The sequence below is a fragment of the Xiphophorus hellerii genome, chromosome 1, assembly GCF_003331165.1.
Source record: "Xiphophorus hellerii strain 12219 chromosome 1, Xiphophorus_hellerii-4.1, whole genome shotgun sequence".
NCBI classification, from domain to species: Eukaryota; Metazoa; Chordata; class Actinopteri; order Cyprinodontiformes; family Poeciliidae; genus Xiphophorus; species Xiphophorus hellerii.
This window is the reverse complement of record NC_045672.1, coordinates 725,789-739,341: the sequence shown is the minus strand read 5'-3', so window position 1 is coordinate 739,341 and position 13,553 is coordinate 725,789. Positions and strand designations below refer to the sequence as shown.

The 13,553-nt window shown below is 41.3% G+C and overlaps 2 protein-coding genes across 9 annotated transcripts in view; one reads left to right on the top strand and one right to left on the bottom strand.

The window, feature by feature from the left end:
* The window catches only part of LOC116720089 (uncharacterized), a 48,113-nt gene extending 46,868 nt beyond the window's left edge, over nt 1–1,245 (bottom strand). The window contains exon 1 of the mRNA XM_032563139.1: nt 685–1,245. Coding sequence (XP_032419030.1) covers nt 685–1,228 — 544 coding nt within the window. The 5' untranslated portion in view covers nt 1,229–1,245. The remainder of the gene's footprint in view (nt 1–684) is intronic.
* Nucleotides 1–13,553, top strand: part of agrn (agrin) — a 466,151-nt gene that overhangs the window by 41,862 nt on the left and 410,736 nt on the right. The gene's annotated exons all lie outside the window — the stretch shown is intronic.

Sequence of the window (13,553 nt, the reverse complement as noted above, 5' to 3'; positions counted from 1 at the left end):
CCTGAGTCATCCAGGGCTTCTGGTTTGGGAAGACCCGGATGTGTTTATCCACAGCTACAGTGTCAATACAGTTCTTGATATAGCACAGTACACTGTGTAAAAACCTCCAGGTCCTGATGTTCAAAAACATCCCAGTTTGTCCTGTCGAAACAGTCCTGCAGCTGCTGTGTTGCATCCTGGGGCCAGGATTTGATGGTTTTGGTGATGGTTGGAGCAGTTCTCCTGAGGGGGGCATAAGCAGGAATTAAATGCAGGGACAGGTGATCGGACTGACCCAGGTGAGGAAGTGGTCTAGCCCTGTAGCCTAGCTTGATGTTGGAGTAGACTTTGTCCAGAGTGTTAGCCTCTCTTGTAGCACACTTTACATGCTGGTGGAACTTGGGGAGTGCCGTCTTCAAGTCTGCATGGTTGAAGTCCCCCGCTATGATGTGCACAGCATCTGGATAGATGCTCTGCAGATGGCTAATGCTGCCATGCAAAAGTCCAATAGCTGTTTTAGCATTAGCATCCGGTAGTATGTAAACAGCGGTTACCATGACTACGGTGAACTCTCTGGGGAAGTATATTGGTCTGCATCTAACAGTCACATACTCCAGGTCTGGGGAGCAATGGCTGATGACAGTCGCTGTGTTAGTAACCAGGTGTTGTTCAGGTACACACAGAGCCCTCCTCCTCTGCTCTTACTGGAGTCTTTCGTCCTGTCGTGGCGCTGTACTGTGTAGCCTGCTAGCTCGATGGCAGAGTCCGCTACGTCTGGATGCAGCCAGGTCTCCGTGATCAGAAGAATACAGCTGTCCTTCACTGCGCTGTGAGATGCAGCCTGTAGTCTCAGTTCATCCATCTTGTTTGCAAGGGATCTGGCGTTCGAGAGAAACAGGCTGGGGAGCGGTGGTTTGTGTGGTTGCCTCCGTAGCCTAGCTAGCACGCCGGCCCTGCATCCCCGCTTCTGCCTTCTCTCTCTACGCCGCCGTCGCTTCCTCCCTGCTGCGATGGTAATCCACGGCGCGCCGGGGCTCCTCGCTATGTCCCCCGGAATATTGAACAAGCGTTGAAAATCAGCTGTAACATCTAGTTCGTAGCGGGCACCGATCGTCAGGAGATCGTCCCGACTGTATATTTTGTTTGTCCGACATGACGAGTACGGAACACAAATCAACACATACACAAGCAGCCAAACATAGCACCGACCGAGAGAGCAATGAGCCGCTGCAACTGCGTGCGCCGCCATCTTGGAAAAAAAAAGAAAATGCTGAATGATCAAGCTGACTCAGGTTGGGACTGCGGTGCTTCACATGTTTCTCTGGGTTTTTCCTCTGACCTCCTGGCTGAGCTATTGATCCAATCTTAGAGTGATTTAGGTAGGTCAGCTGCTCCTGTAAAGATTCACTGCTGCTAAATGATTCTTGATAATTGCCTCTCTGTGTGTCTCTGGAGCCCCAAAACTTTGGAAATTGATTTCTAACTTCTCCACATTGACAGATGGCAGTAACTTTTTTCTCTTGGGTTTTTAATTTCTTGAGATCATGACTTGAAGTTTGCTTGATAAGATCGTTTAACCTACTTCACTTGTCACGTTGGTTCTGTTCAGATCAGATGATTGCTGGATGCTTCAGGTCTGGCAGGAATCAGTTTGTCCTGAATTCAGTTCTCCTCTAAATGTGGTTAATCACAGTGAGTTTAGGATTTAACAAAGGGGCTAATGGGCTTTTCACACAGTCAGGTAATTTTTTGTTTTGTTTTGTTTTTTTGCTTAATAAATTATATAATCTATTTATTCTGGTTATTATTGCCTGATGTTATGACTTGATTATCTGGAGTTTTTCTATGTAACAAAAAAGCAAAAACTAGATAAATCTGACACTTGTTCAGTGAACTGTGAGCATTCAGAACCAGCATGAAGTTTTCTAAGCTTTTCATCAGGAAACAGAACTGATGTTTACTACAAACTGGAACCATCTTAAAGCAATTGGCCTCTGCTGGAAACCTTCTTGGCTTTGGAGTAGGTTATGTTTCCATCATGTTGCCATGGTGACAGTGAAGCAGGGACCTGGCTGATGAGCCACACTTCACATAATGTTTCATAATCCATGAATCTAAAGAAAATAAATCCTCAAAGACTCTGGATCTGTTTCCATAAAATCAGTAAAGCTGATGGGGACAAAAACTCTTCTCTCTCTGTGTGACGCATCGATACGAGATCAGACCTTTATCACGATATTTCATTGTGATATTGTGATAATAAAAATTATAAACTATTTATCAATTCTTTAAATAATGTCATTCATAGCGATGCAGACATAAATACAGCTTTTGAAAAATATTCCAGTTTGAAATGATTTGATCCACTTAATGAAGTGAGATTTATGTCATTAAACTTCATAGAGACTTCATGGTTCAGATACTTATTGATGCTCTTGTAGAAAAACAGTAGAGAAAATAGTAAAAATAATATTTAGTAACAGAAATGTATCATGACATCCATAATTCAAAATTCTTACCATGATAAGAAATTATTCATGATAAATGATAAACGATACGATAAATGCTGACCCATATGAATTGGTAAAAGAAACTCTGTGCCGTTATTTCAGACTGAAAGAAAAAAAAGACTTTTATGGATAAAACCAAGAAAAGATTTTAAAAATCACATCTGTCATTGTTTTATGTTTAAAACTTGCTTATTTACAGAACCCATTTATTCTTTGTTGTTTTTTTAAGTGGCAATGTAGGGGTTTGTAGTTTTGCTTGTATTTTTCAGATCTTTCCTCCATTGGTCATTTAAACAGAAAACAGTGAATAATTCTTATCATTCTCAGCCAACATCTGAATGTTAGAGAAATCTCTTAAAGTTGGTGAGATTTTCTCATTTGGGCTGATCTCACGTCATCCATAACCTCCCTTTGCATTCTGCTCTCCACTGGACTGTAAGGCAGCAGCAGCATATGCCGCTGACATCTGTTTTTCATTCTGGAACCATTTAATATTTTCATTAGCCTGTATTAGCCTTAGCGACGTTTTGATCTAACTTAACTGCTTAGTTGTGTGCTTTCAGAAAATCCCTGCCACTTTCCCATGTCTCATAAAGAGATCCCAGGACTTCCACTGCACCGTAATGAGCAGCTGTGAGGCTCAGGTTCACACCCGGGGTCACGGCATCCACAGCCACCGATGGCCCTGACCGCAGCCCAGACAGTAGAGCAGCATGCTGTCCAGTAAGTGTTTGTGGGCTGCAAACACAAACACTGCTAAGTGGAACAAAAGACAAAAACAGCCCAACTAAACCTCAAAACCCTCTGCGCTTTCCCTCAGGCTCAGTCATGGTTTCTGTTTTTCCTGAGAGTGAGACATCCTGTCTGTGGTTGATATGGTGATAATATATCAGTGTTTATTGGGAGCAAAGGGAATCAACAGGAATCAGGACAAGCTGTATGTCTTTGGAGCCTTTACCTTCAGTGTACAAAGTTTCATATTTCAGGCACATCTTACATTTGTTTAGGATCAAAAGCTAAACAGTTCAAGGCGTAGCAGATATTTCTTCTTCTTACAGCCTCTACAGAGCTGAAATCCAGAGCAGCGATAATGGAGCTGTGTTTATGCTCATTTGTAGAAGCAGAACTAGCTAAACAGGAAGTTGTACATTTTTTGACAGCTACATAAAATATTGGAAAACTACAAATATAGAACAATCTGCAGATAAATGTTAAAGTTCAAAAGTAAAATATTGTTTTAAGTTTCTCTGTATAGCAAGACGTTGGTCGCTTGATGACTTGTTAGCTAGTTAATTTTGTGGTCATCTAGCTGGCATGCTGCAGGCTTCTTGTTTTAGTGATAGAGACAGTAGCTGCCTTTCAGTTGTGCAAATTGGAATTATGAAAATAAATGCACTTAATGGAAACATTTTAAAAAACCTCAGATTTTTTAATGAAACGTTTTTGTGCAATGATGAGGTGTTTTTTGGCTGTATCAAAATGTGATTAACAACCAGATTTTGCTGCAAGTGGAAAAGACGATGACAGGAAGTGGAGGGAGGATGGTGGCGTGACATCTTTTTTAATGACTTACTCCTTGAACAAACTTATTCACTCATGATTTTAATCGTTTTCTTAATGGAAACACAGCAAATGCAAAGTTCTGTTTTTTCGACAGAAGCAGAATATTGACAAAGTTTTTCAGACATTTACAAAGTAAACACAGTTATTAACTCTAATAGCATGATCCCATATAAAACATGATATGGCTAAATTCTGGCAGTCAAACTGTGATAGTTTTACGCTTTAGGTGGATCTTTAGGCCTTAAACAATTTTAATAACTTTGGCTAAAAATGATAAATCACAAACTAAGGATTTTAAGTATAGATATAACAAATGGAGACCTAAGCAGTTTTTTATATAATATTTATGGAACAATTGCATTGATTTTCAACAACAGAAAAGACACTAAAGGAACTTTCATTATGTTTCTATATAATTTGTGTTTTTATTATCGTAATTTTCCTGAAATGATAAAAGCCACACAATAAATAAAGTAGTGATTCTTTAACAGTGACAACTGTTCTGTAGCAGATATTGGTCAATAATCAAAAGTTGTGTTTTTTATAAACATCTTAATATTTGAGGCTCTAACAGAGTTTATTTAGTTGGACTGAGGTCAAAGTGGCTCTTTGATTGTAAAAGTTGCAGACGTAGCTTCTAACTTTGGGATTTATTGGCAGGAAGGATAGAAGAAATTGATACATTTTCTCAACCCTTTACATTTATTTACTTGGTTTATAATTTACAAATGGGTAAATCAATATTGGCAGGACAAAGCGCAACAAAAGTCAGAGATTAGAAATTAACCCAAAAACTGGAATTGGTGCGTTACTGTTCATATACTAGATCCAGCCATGTATGAGCTATGATTGTCTCATCTGCTTTTCCAATCATAAACACCTCAGACATACTGTAGTCCTGAATGACAGGTATTGATTGCCTATAATTGTTATTATTTGGGTCCCTCTGCGCTCCCATCTTGATCTCCAAATGGATTCCCTCTCTCTTTCATCCATCTTAGCTGGAACCTTCCCATGGGAACAATGCTGCCAAGCCTCTCAGGCTCCTTCACACCGCATCGTTTCATCTGACCCAGGAAGTGCTTCTTTTTTCCCATCTAGAGATGACTAACAGTTTGGAAAGCCTCAGCACACCTCCTGCCAAGTTCCTTCAAACCCTTCTGACTCCCATCTGCATTGTGCGAATGTTTGGCTACCACGCTTGATCAAACTCGTAAGGGAAACAGTAGAAAGAAGCTCATGACTGGTGGCAATCTTCTGAGATAAGTTCTTCACCTCATCTGGTGTCAGACTAAATGGCCTCCAGCTTAAACTGGAACCCAAATCCACTTTTAGGCTGGCAGCTAACAAGATGCAGATCCCCAGAACACGCTCCCACTCGATAAAACCCCCAGAGCTTCCAAAGGAAGCAGTGTTTCAAATTTCTGACTGCAGAGGAGATGCACCTGTTAGCTTGTTGGTGTTTTCATCTAACCCCATTATGTTATTACATTACATGATGCTTCTGTTGTCAAGAACTGGTGTGGTGAAGGGCAGCGAGGCAGACGCAGCAGACCCAGGATGAGATGATTATGGTGATTTAATGGTGAAAATAAGCTCAAACAATATCCAAAGTCCACAAAACCTGGCAGCACAGTTGAGCGGAATGCTAGGGCTCAGCACTGGTAGCAACAGGCCACGTGCATGGACAGGACACATAGACAAGGACCCGACAACACACAGAGACACAGGTGAGACTAAATACACAGGAGGCAATCAGGGAACGAGAAACACCTGGGAGCAATCAAGGGGAAGACAGGACAACACGGAGACTCAGAGACATAGGAAACTCAAAATAAACACACAGAAAAACACGGAACATGACATCTGTGGGGACAGACAGCTGTCTGGTTCGCACTGTGATCTGTTTACGATTTGTATCTTTTCATTCCTAATCACAGGAAGAGCCAACACACGTCCAGGAAATTATTTCACACCCAAATGGTGTCAGTCACAGCCAACCCTCGCCAAACTACTGCGCAGCCACTGGAAATGCTCACTCAGAGACACTGAAGGGTCTGAACCAGTGAAGAATATATCCACCCAAAAAAATGATTTAGTTTTAGGGAAAAAAATCCATTAGGCTGTTAGATCAGCCATATGGAGTGGACTTGCTTGCTTTTTTCTTTATAAAAGGAACGTTTTTTTAGCTTTCGGTAATTTCAGAGAGCTCAGGTGACCAAGTATTAAAGTGCTTCAGCTTCACAGATCAGGCTTTTCTTGGCCAATACCAATTTCTCCTTTTAAGATCTTACTTCCCTGTTGGGCTGCTAATTTATTTTGAGTGTGAAACTCAAGTTAACTTAGTAGCCATGCACAAATTAAGCTGAAAATAAAGAAAAGGCTGCTGACCGACCCTGATCAGTATCCATTTAGCTAATTTTACAAAAAATAAGTCTTAGAGCCCCATGTTGCATTAAGATATTTAGATTAGGTTTATCAATGCTATTCTTCAGTATCATCATTTCGAACCCTCATCATCTCGTTTCAATCGCAGCATCATCATCTCCTCTCAACCACAAGTGTTTCTTACTCTGGATCTCATGTCTGCTTACGTGGATTATGTTTTCCTCATTTGCATTATTTGTCACTTTCATTTCAATATGTAGATCCAATTAGGTTCAGACGGAAAGGTTTGCTAATTAGACAGAAAATAAAACGTGAAGCTTGTTCTGCTCCATGGAAACAAGTTTTCTCTTTGGCTGGTGAGGTTCTGGAGGTCATGCTGGGTTGAGATCAGCAGATCATTGCTATGTAATTAAATAAGCTCCTCATTACTCTCCACTGCTAACTTAGAAAATCTTGTTGTCAAGTAAAACGCTCATTAGCATGACGCTAACTGACATGATGCTAATGATTCTGGTGGTTTTACTGGTGGTAACAGAGTGGAAACGGTGCTAACTGTGAACTGCTCTCCTAGCAATTGAGGACTATTTCTTTCTGTGAAGTGATTTTTTAAATGTTCAGTCAGATCTGATTCAGACTGCAAGCAGATCTGTCTTCATCTTTTAAAGAGAAAAGCTTTACAAACATTTCAGTGACTGGCTTAGTGGTTAGACTAGTCATCCTGCATTGGGAATCCACATCCTGCCACATGCTCCATAAATCAACAAAGTATTTCTGAATTTACATGTTAATATTCCCCGTTTCAGCCCTAGTTTCTCACCAAATGCTAAATGTTAGCACATTTAGCATTACTAACTGTCACCTCATCGCGCATCGTGTAAGCGCGATGAGGTGAATGTAGCTCTAGTGTAAAGCACTTCTAGTGGTCAGCATGGCTATAAATTCAATCCATTTAACATTTAATTTCAGAAATCCTGCCACCACTGCAGAATCTGAGCTCTGGCTTTAATGTAATAGTGAGACAGAGAGTAAAGAGCACATGTCTGTACTTCCTGCATTGATTTTGTCTGTGTAGGAGCTTTGAACCTTGTTGTGGTTCCAGTTCGCAGAAGACTGCAGCTTTAGTGGCGTTTCTCTGCTGCTGTTTAGCTGCTGGGTGGCTGGGCAGTGATGCTTTTTAAAAGTCACACTGTATCCCTGTTTAAATGTCTAACCATACTAAAAAAAAACATCTGGGATATAAACTCTAACTAACGTTCATGTAGTCAAAAGGTTAAAACTGGAAATGCAGATCATTTCTGTTCCCTAGTTTTGTGAAGTATGCTATGCCGATTCCAAATTTAACTTCATCCATTATTTTCTCTATAGACACATAATTACCAGGGTTTTTTCTTAATGTTTATGCCAAAAGCATTATTTTTTTTCTTCTTTTATATCTAATAGCAGAGGTCCAACTGTTCTTCAGAGAGAAGTTGCTGTAAAACACAAAACAAAAGAAAAAGACCATGATGTTTACATTTTTAGCTGTTTTTAGGTTCTTAATTCTACCAGTTCGCACATTTAGCATTACTAACTGTCAACAACATTGGTTGTATTGTTTTCACTTGGAAACTCAGTTTCTTTTTCACCCCTTAAATCCTTTGTTCTTTCTCTAACTTTGTTTCACACATTTCCTGAAAGTGAAAAAGCTAGCTTTGAGTAGCATCACTGCTGCAGCATATTAGGTATGGTGTGTTAGCTGATTGGGATTTGAAGCCTGATAATAACCTTTAAATGGCACCACAACACAGAGTCAGTCAGTTATGTCCAACAGGTTGAAATTCCACTTCAAAATAGCACAGTCAGCATTAGCTGTTATAAAATTATGCAAAATATAGAGAGTTATTGTAGACAAGTAAAGCTCTGTTGACTTTGTTAGCATGGCGCTCATCACAGTGTCTTCTGGGCTCAGAAATCCTGCAGAAGCCTACAGATTCGATATGAGTTTGGGGTTTTGAAGGCAAAAGTGTGTTATGTCTGACAGAAGGATTACAAGCATTTATAGCTGTTGAAGCTCCGTCATAATCCCCCTCATCTGAATATCTAATGAGCAAGGTTCCACCTGGACTTCTCATGCACCGTGTCTTCTGCACAGCATTGTCATCTACTCCATAAACAGTAACTGGACCTGAATATGCCCTACCTCAACACACAGACATAGAATTAGGCGATCTAAAGATGTCAGTGCATTTGTAAGAGTTTATTGATGGTATCCAGATCTTTACTGTTGCCTCCCAGTAGTGAACTGAGGGTATTCACCAGCTTTAAAAATTGTGACCGTCCCTCTGTCCCACGGTTTTGTTCAGGGCAAAACGGTAACCATGTGAACAATCACTAGGTGTGTGGTCTTGTCTCAGTTGTAAAACAAACAGGACAATCAGTTTTTGAGATTCTGCAGACTTTGGCGGCCTCTGGATGAATGTTTGTGGAGGAACACCGCTGTGGTCCCTGTGGAGTGTTTGGGAGACACAGACTTAGACGGGGTTAGGGTAGTGTCAACCTGGTGACTTACCCATTGACAGATGAGGCATGTTTAACCCCGAGACAGACGGAGTTCCTGTCCAGTCTATCTCTGGAAGATGTCAACTGGACATCTTGTGGAAGCATAATAATTCTGTTTTTCTGAAATCAGGTCAAGGGATGGCCAACATTTTCTGTTTGGGCACGTTGCTCCTTTTTTTTTACATCATTAGGGCGACTTTCATCTCAGAGATAAGACTGCAGCTCTCCATGGCTTTGTTTCTCCAACACTCACTCACTTTCTGGTCTTTAGTTTAAAACCCTCAACATAGAGGAACTTACTTAATGTCAGAAATGGTCTTCTGCTCTCTTCAGAAGAACAGTCCTGTCAGCTGTGGTGGGTGAGATGATTTCATTTCCTTGCAGAGAAAGGCTCATTGAGCCCACAAGAAATCAGTCAGTGCCACTGCATCTGTACTTGGCCGATACAGGAGTGAACACTAAGGAAAAGAGAATTGTTTCATTGAAATGTGGGAGTAACTCAGGTACAGTTTAATTATTTATTATGAGTCCTGCTGTTTTAGTTCATTTTATTTTTGCCTTGTTGTAAAATATTTAGTGGAACCGTAAAGTACGTGCATGTTTTTGGGACTAGTCTGTTGTTGAAGATTAGAAAAATTGACATGTATCTCTATCTCTACTGCTTGAGAGTAGTGCATTCTGTACATAGAAACAACTGACCTTTAGCAAATTTAGCCAGTCAGTGATGCAAGTGTTCATCCAATTCCAACCAGTTCAATGGGAACTGTTGGGCAATATGAGATTTTTATTGTAAGGTAAAGATTATTTGTTGAAGGGACAGTCAGAGGATGAAGCTTCAGCTGAAGTTTTCATTCTTTCTTTTTTTTTTTCCTTTTCTCCGAAGAGTTTTTGCGGCGCTAGTGGCTCGTATTTTTTGTACAGTAGGCAGACAGGAGGAAGGGTGAGGAGATGGGGGAAGACATGCGGCAAAGGTCGTCGGGACCGGGAGTCGAACCCGCGACGTCCGCGTCGAGGACTAAGGCCTCCAAACGTGGGGCGTGCTAACCCCCTGCGCCACCACAGCACGCCCCTGAAGTTTTCATTCTAACATAACCTGGCACTTATTTCTAGAAAGGAGCTCCTCACAGATCATCTAGCAGCTGTGGATTGGCCTCAAGTGTTTACATAATTTAATTTATAGATAATGAATCTTTAGTATCCAAGTTCCAAACAAACACAGGATCTTCCAGATTAGGTTTTCACAACAGGAGTGTCCTAAAACAATGTCCAAGTTCAGTTTACCAACTCAATTTGTAACATGTAATCCAGACTGCTTAGTCTGTGTTATTTTGACAAGAGAAATTATTCAGTGGGATGTGGATTTTTAGACTAAACAGTAAAATGATGGTCTGTAGAAACGCCTCTGTGTGATCCGTGCTGAATTACAAAAATACTGAGGTGCTCGAGTGAAGCCAAACCTTCGGGGTGTGAGCAAACCTTTCCACCCCATTAACATGTCAACTGTAAACCCAGCCAACCTTCACCAACCTATGTCGTTTTTCCTCTAAGTGTCACAGACTTCTCCATCGCTCCTCCTCCTTCAGCTCTGGACACCAGTGTGCCAGAGTAGGTTACTTCTTTTGCTGACTTGAATAGTATTTTAAGTACTGCTGCCACCTAGCGACTGGATGCCTATATATCATTGAAGCGTGTAAAAAAGACACGAATACTGAAGTCCTCCAATAGAAACGTCAATAAAAACAGGTTAGAAGATGAAAATATTGTGAAATCTAACAAGTTGTTTAGTCTGATCACCAAGCCTGGCCTGACATGCTGCACTTCCAACCCACAACAGGTTTTCAGAAGCCACACCAACGCAACCCAGAAAGAAAATGGTTGCATTCTGAGAGTTGCTCCAACTCTTGGATCCATCATCTTGAAAATGATGAAAGAGCAAAAATGTAAATTAATAGTTCACACAAACACATCTATCTGAAGGTGAGTTTGTGAAATCTGCACCAAGGTGGGGATCCTAAGGAGTCCTGAATGGGAGGAAGAAAGAAGCGCTTCCTGTCATGTTTGGTCCAGCAAAGTGTCATTTCTCCGTACAATGCCGTCCTTATGCAGCATAATACCTGTCAGGGAGCCAAGCAGCACTCTTATTCCTGTGCAACACTGGCTTCCCTTTTTCAGACCGCTCCTCCCCTCCTTCACTCTGTTTCCCGACACAGGCTCGGCATCCAGACCTTTTTCAGTTTTTCACCCTCAACACATTCAATAGAACCTTGTTGCTTTGTCTTGATTAATTTCTGCAGGTCAGCATCATTTGCAGCATCGTAGATGCAGACATGATGCTGTCACCGGGACAAACAGAGCCACCTTAAAAGATGAAAATATACCTTTGCGATGCATCCCAACCTCCTTATTGATTGATTGCATGTTACCTGGAAGTCACACAGGAAAGCTTACTGGCACAGTCACACACACACACACACAAATATAATCAGCAATGACACGTATCAGCTTGATTCATCAGAGCGATATGTTAGTAAGCCGACCTGCAGTCACTACAAGTTGACTCACATTCCCTGTTTTAGGTCTTATGTTGTTTCTGTGTAAACTCAAGAGTGTTTTCTGTCTGAAATCCTGTCCTTCAGGCTAAAGGCTTACAGCTCTGCATTGTTTGGACTTTTAGAACAGACTGCACAAGGCAGGGCTAGCCGACGAACATGTTCTTTCATGAGTGAAGCAGACTTGGAGATTATGTTAAATCACTTCAAAGTAAAATCACCTTTCTCCTTCTATAAGGAAAGTTTTAATTAGTTGTTCCCAACAAAGCTGAGGACCTACTGGAAAACATGGCGGTGGCAGGAAAAGGCCTCCCTCAACAACAGCTAATTAAAGGCTTCATGATGTACTTATCATGAGAAGCTACAGGAGATATTTTATTTTAATCTGAAGCACCTGATATCCAGTAATGCCCATTAACACCATCCCTCTAATATGGTTTTCACAGATTATACTCAGAACATTAAATGTATGTTTCTCGGGGCGTGCCGTGGTGGCGTAGGGGTTAGCATGACCCATATTTGGAGGCTTTGAGTCCTCGACGTGGCCGTCGCGGGTTCGACTCCTGGACCCGACGATTTTTGCCGCATGTCTTCCCTTTCTCTTCTTCCCCGTTTCCTGTCAGCCTACTGTCATATAAGGGACACTAGAGCCCACAAAAGACCCCCTGGAGGGGTAAAAAAAAAAAAAAAAGTATGTTTCTCAGAGAGGAAAGAATCGACTCATTGGACTACGCAGGCTTCAAAGTCTGACCTAAATTTGAATATTTTCTCCATCTGGGAAAGTCCTTGGTTGATGAAGCCTCTTATCTCATTGAGTTTCCAGAGTCTCGCTTGCTGCTATGATAAGGCTCTCAGTGCTGCGAGGAAAGGCTGGAGATGTTGTGTGAAACCATGACGGAAACTCTCCTGTCCAGCTTCCCAACTTGGCCTAATTCAGTTTGGTCCCATGACAAGATGTTTGGTGGTAAGTAGGCCTGTCTCGATAAACGATAAATCAATTAATCGTATGATAAATTAAAACTATCGGCCTCATTTTAATTATCGGCTTTATCGTCTCTTCCTGCCCTTTTCTTTTTCTGTTGATGACACTGAATGAAAAAGGCTCAACTCCGGTGCTCTCCACTGACATCTCCCTTCCTCATTTCCTTAGTGTAAAGCCCAGCTCACACTACAAGATCTTAGAGCTGTCGGCCCATTTTCAAAACCTGACAGACCACACATTAGCCGACAGAAATCTTAGGTATAACGGTTCGATCGTGCCGTGTGGTGTCCAACAATGGGCACGAAATAATGGCTACAAGTTCAGTTAACTAATTTTAAAACCGGACATTAATCAATACTTTACTACAATCTACTGTACCTGCAATACATGTGGCTAGTGTCAGCGTAAAGTCCTGACTGAATGAAAATCATTATAACCTTGTTGTGGATAGGTGTAGTGCGGGATCACGTGGTGTTATTAGTGATTGTAGATCACCTGTTGCGGACCTTGTGACTTTAGTGAGTGGGTGATGGGGGAGGTTTACTTTTTGCTGACCGCCTTATGCTAGTATGGTTTTTGTCTTTGATCACTGTTTAAACCTGCGGATCCGGTTTTAATGCTCTTTTGGACACTGTTCTGGGATATTGACAATATGACAAAATAAAACCATCTTAACTGCATCCTGGAATGCGTTTTTGATCAGCTGGCGCGTCAACAAGGATTCCCCTATTCAGCTGCTCGGCGACTTTGTTTGACAGTCGCTTATAAACCTATTTATGTCTCACGTTAACGAAGAACAGCTGAAAAGTTACCGGGTTTATCAACTGCGGTAGCAATTTCACTCCAACTCCTCCTCTTGTCATTTCTATATTATTTGCATGTTGAATAAACATTAATGTTGTTTCCACATATCATCTCCAATGTCCGCTGGGCTTCAGGTTGTCAGCCGTTTGGGATTCTCCTCTGTAATTTCCCCTCAGAAAACACGGAGGGAATCCGTGCTTTCTGATTGGCTACCTGTCACATTCAACAGGCTGCTTTAAG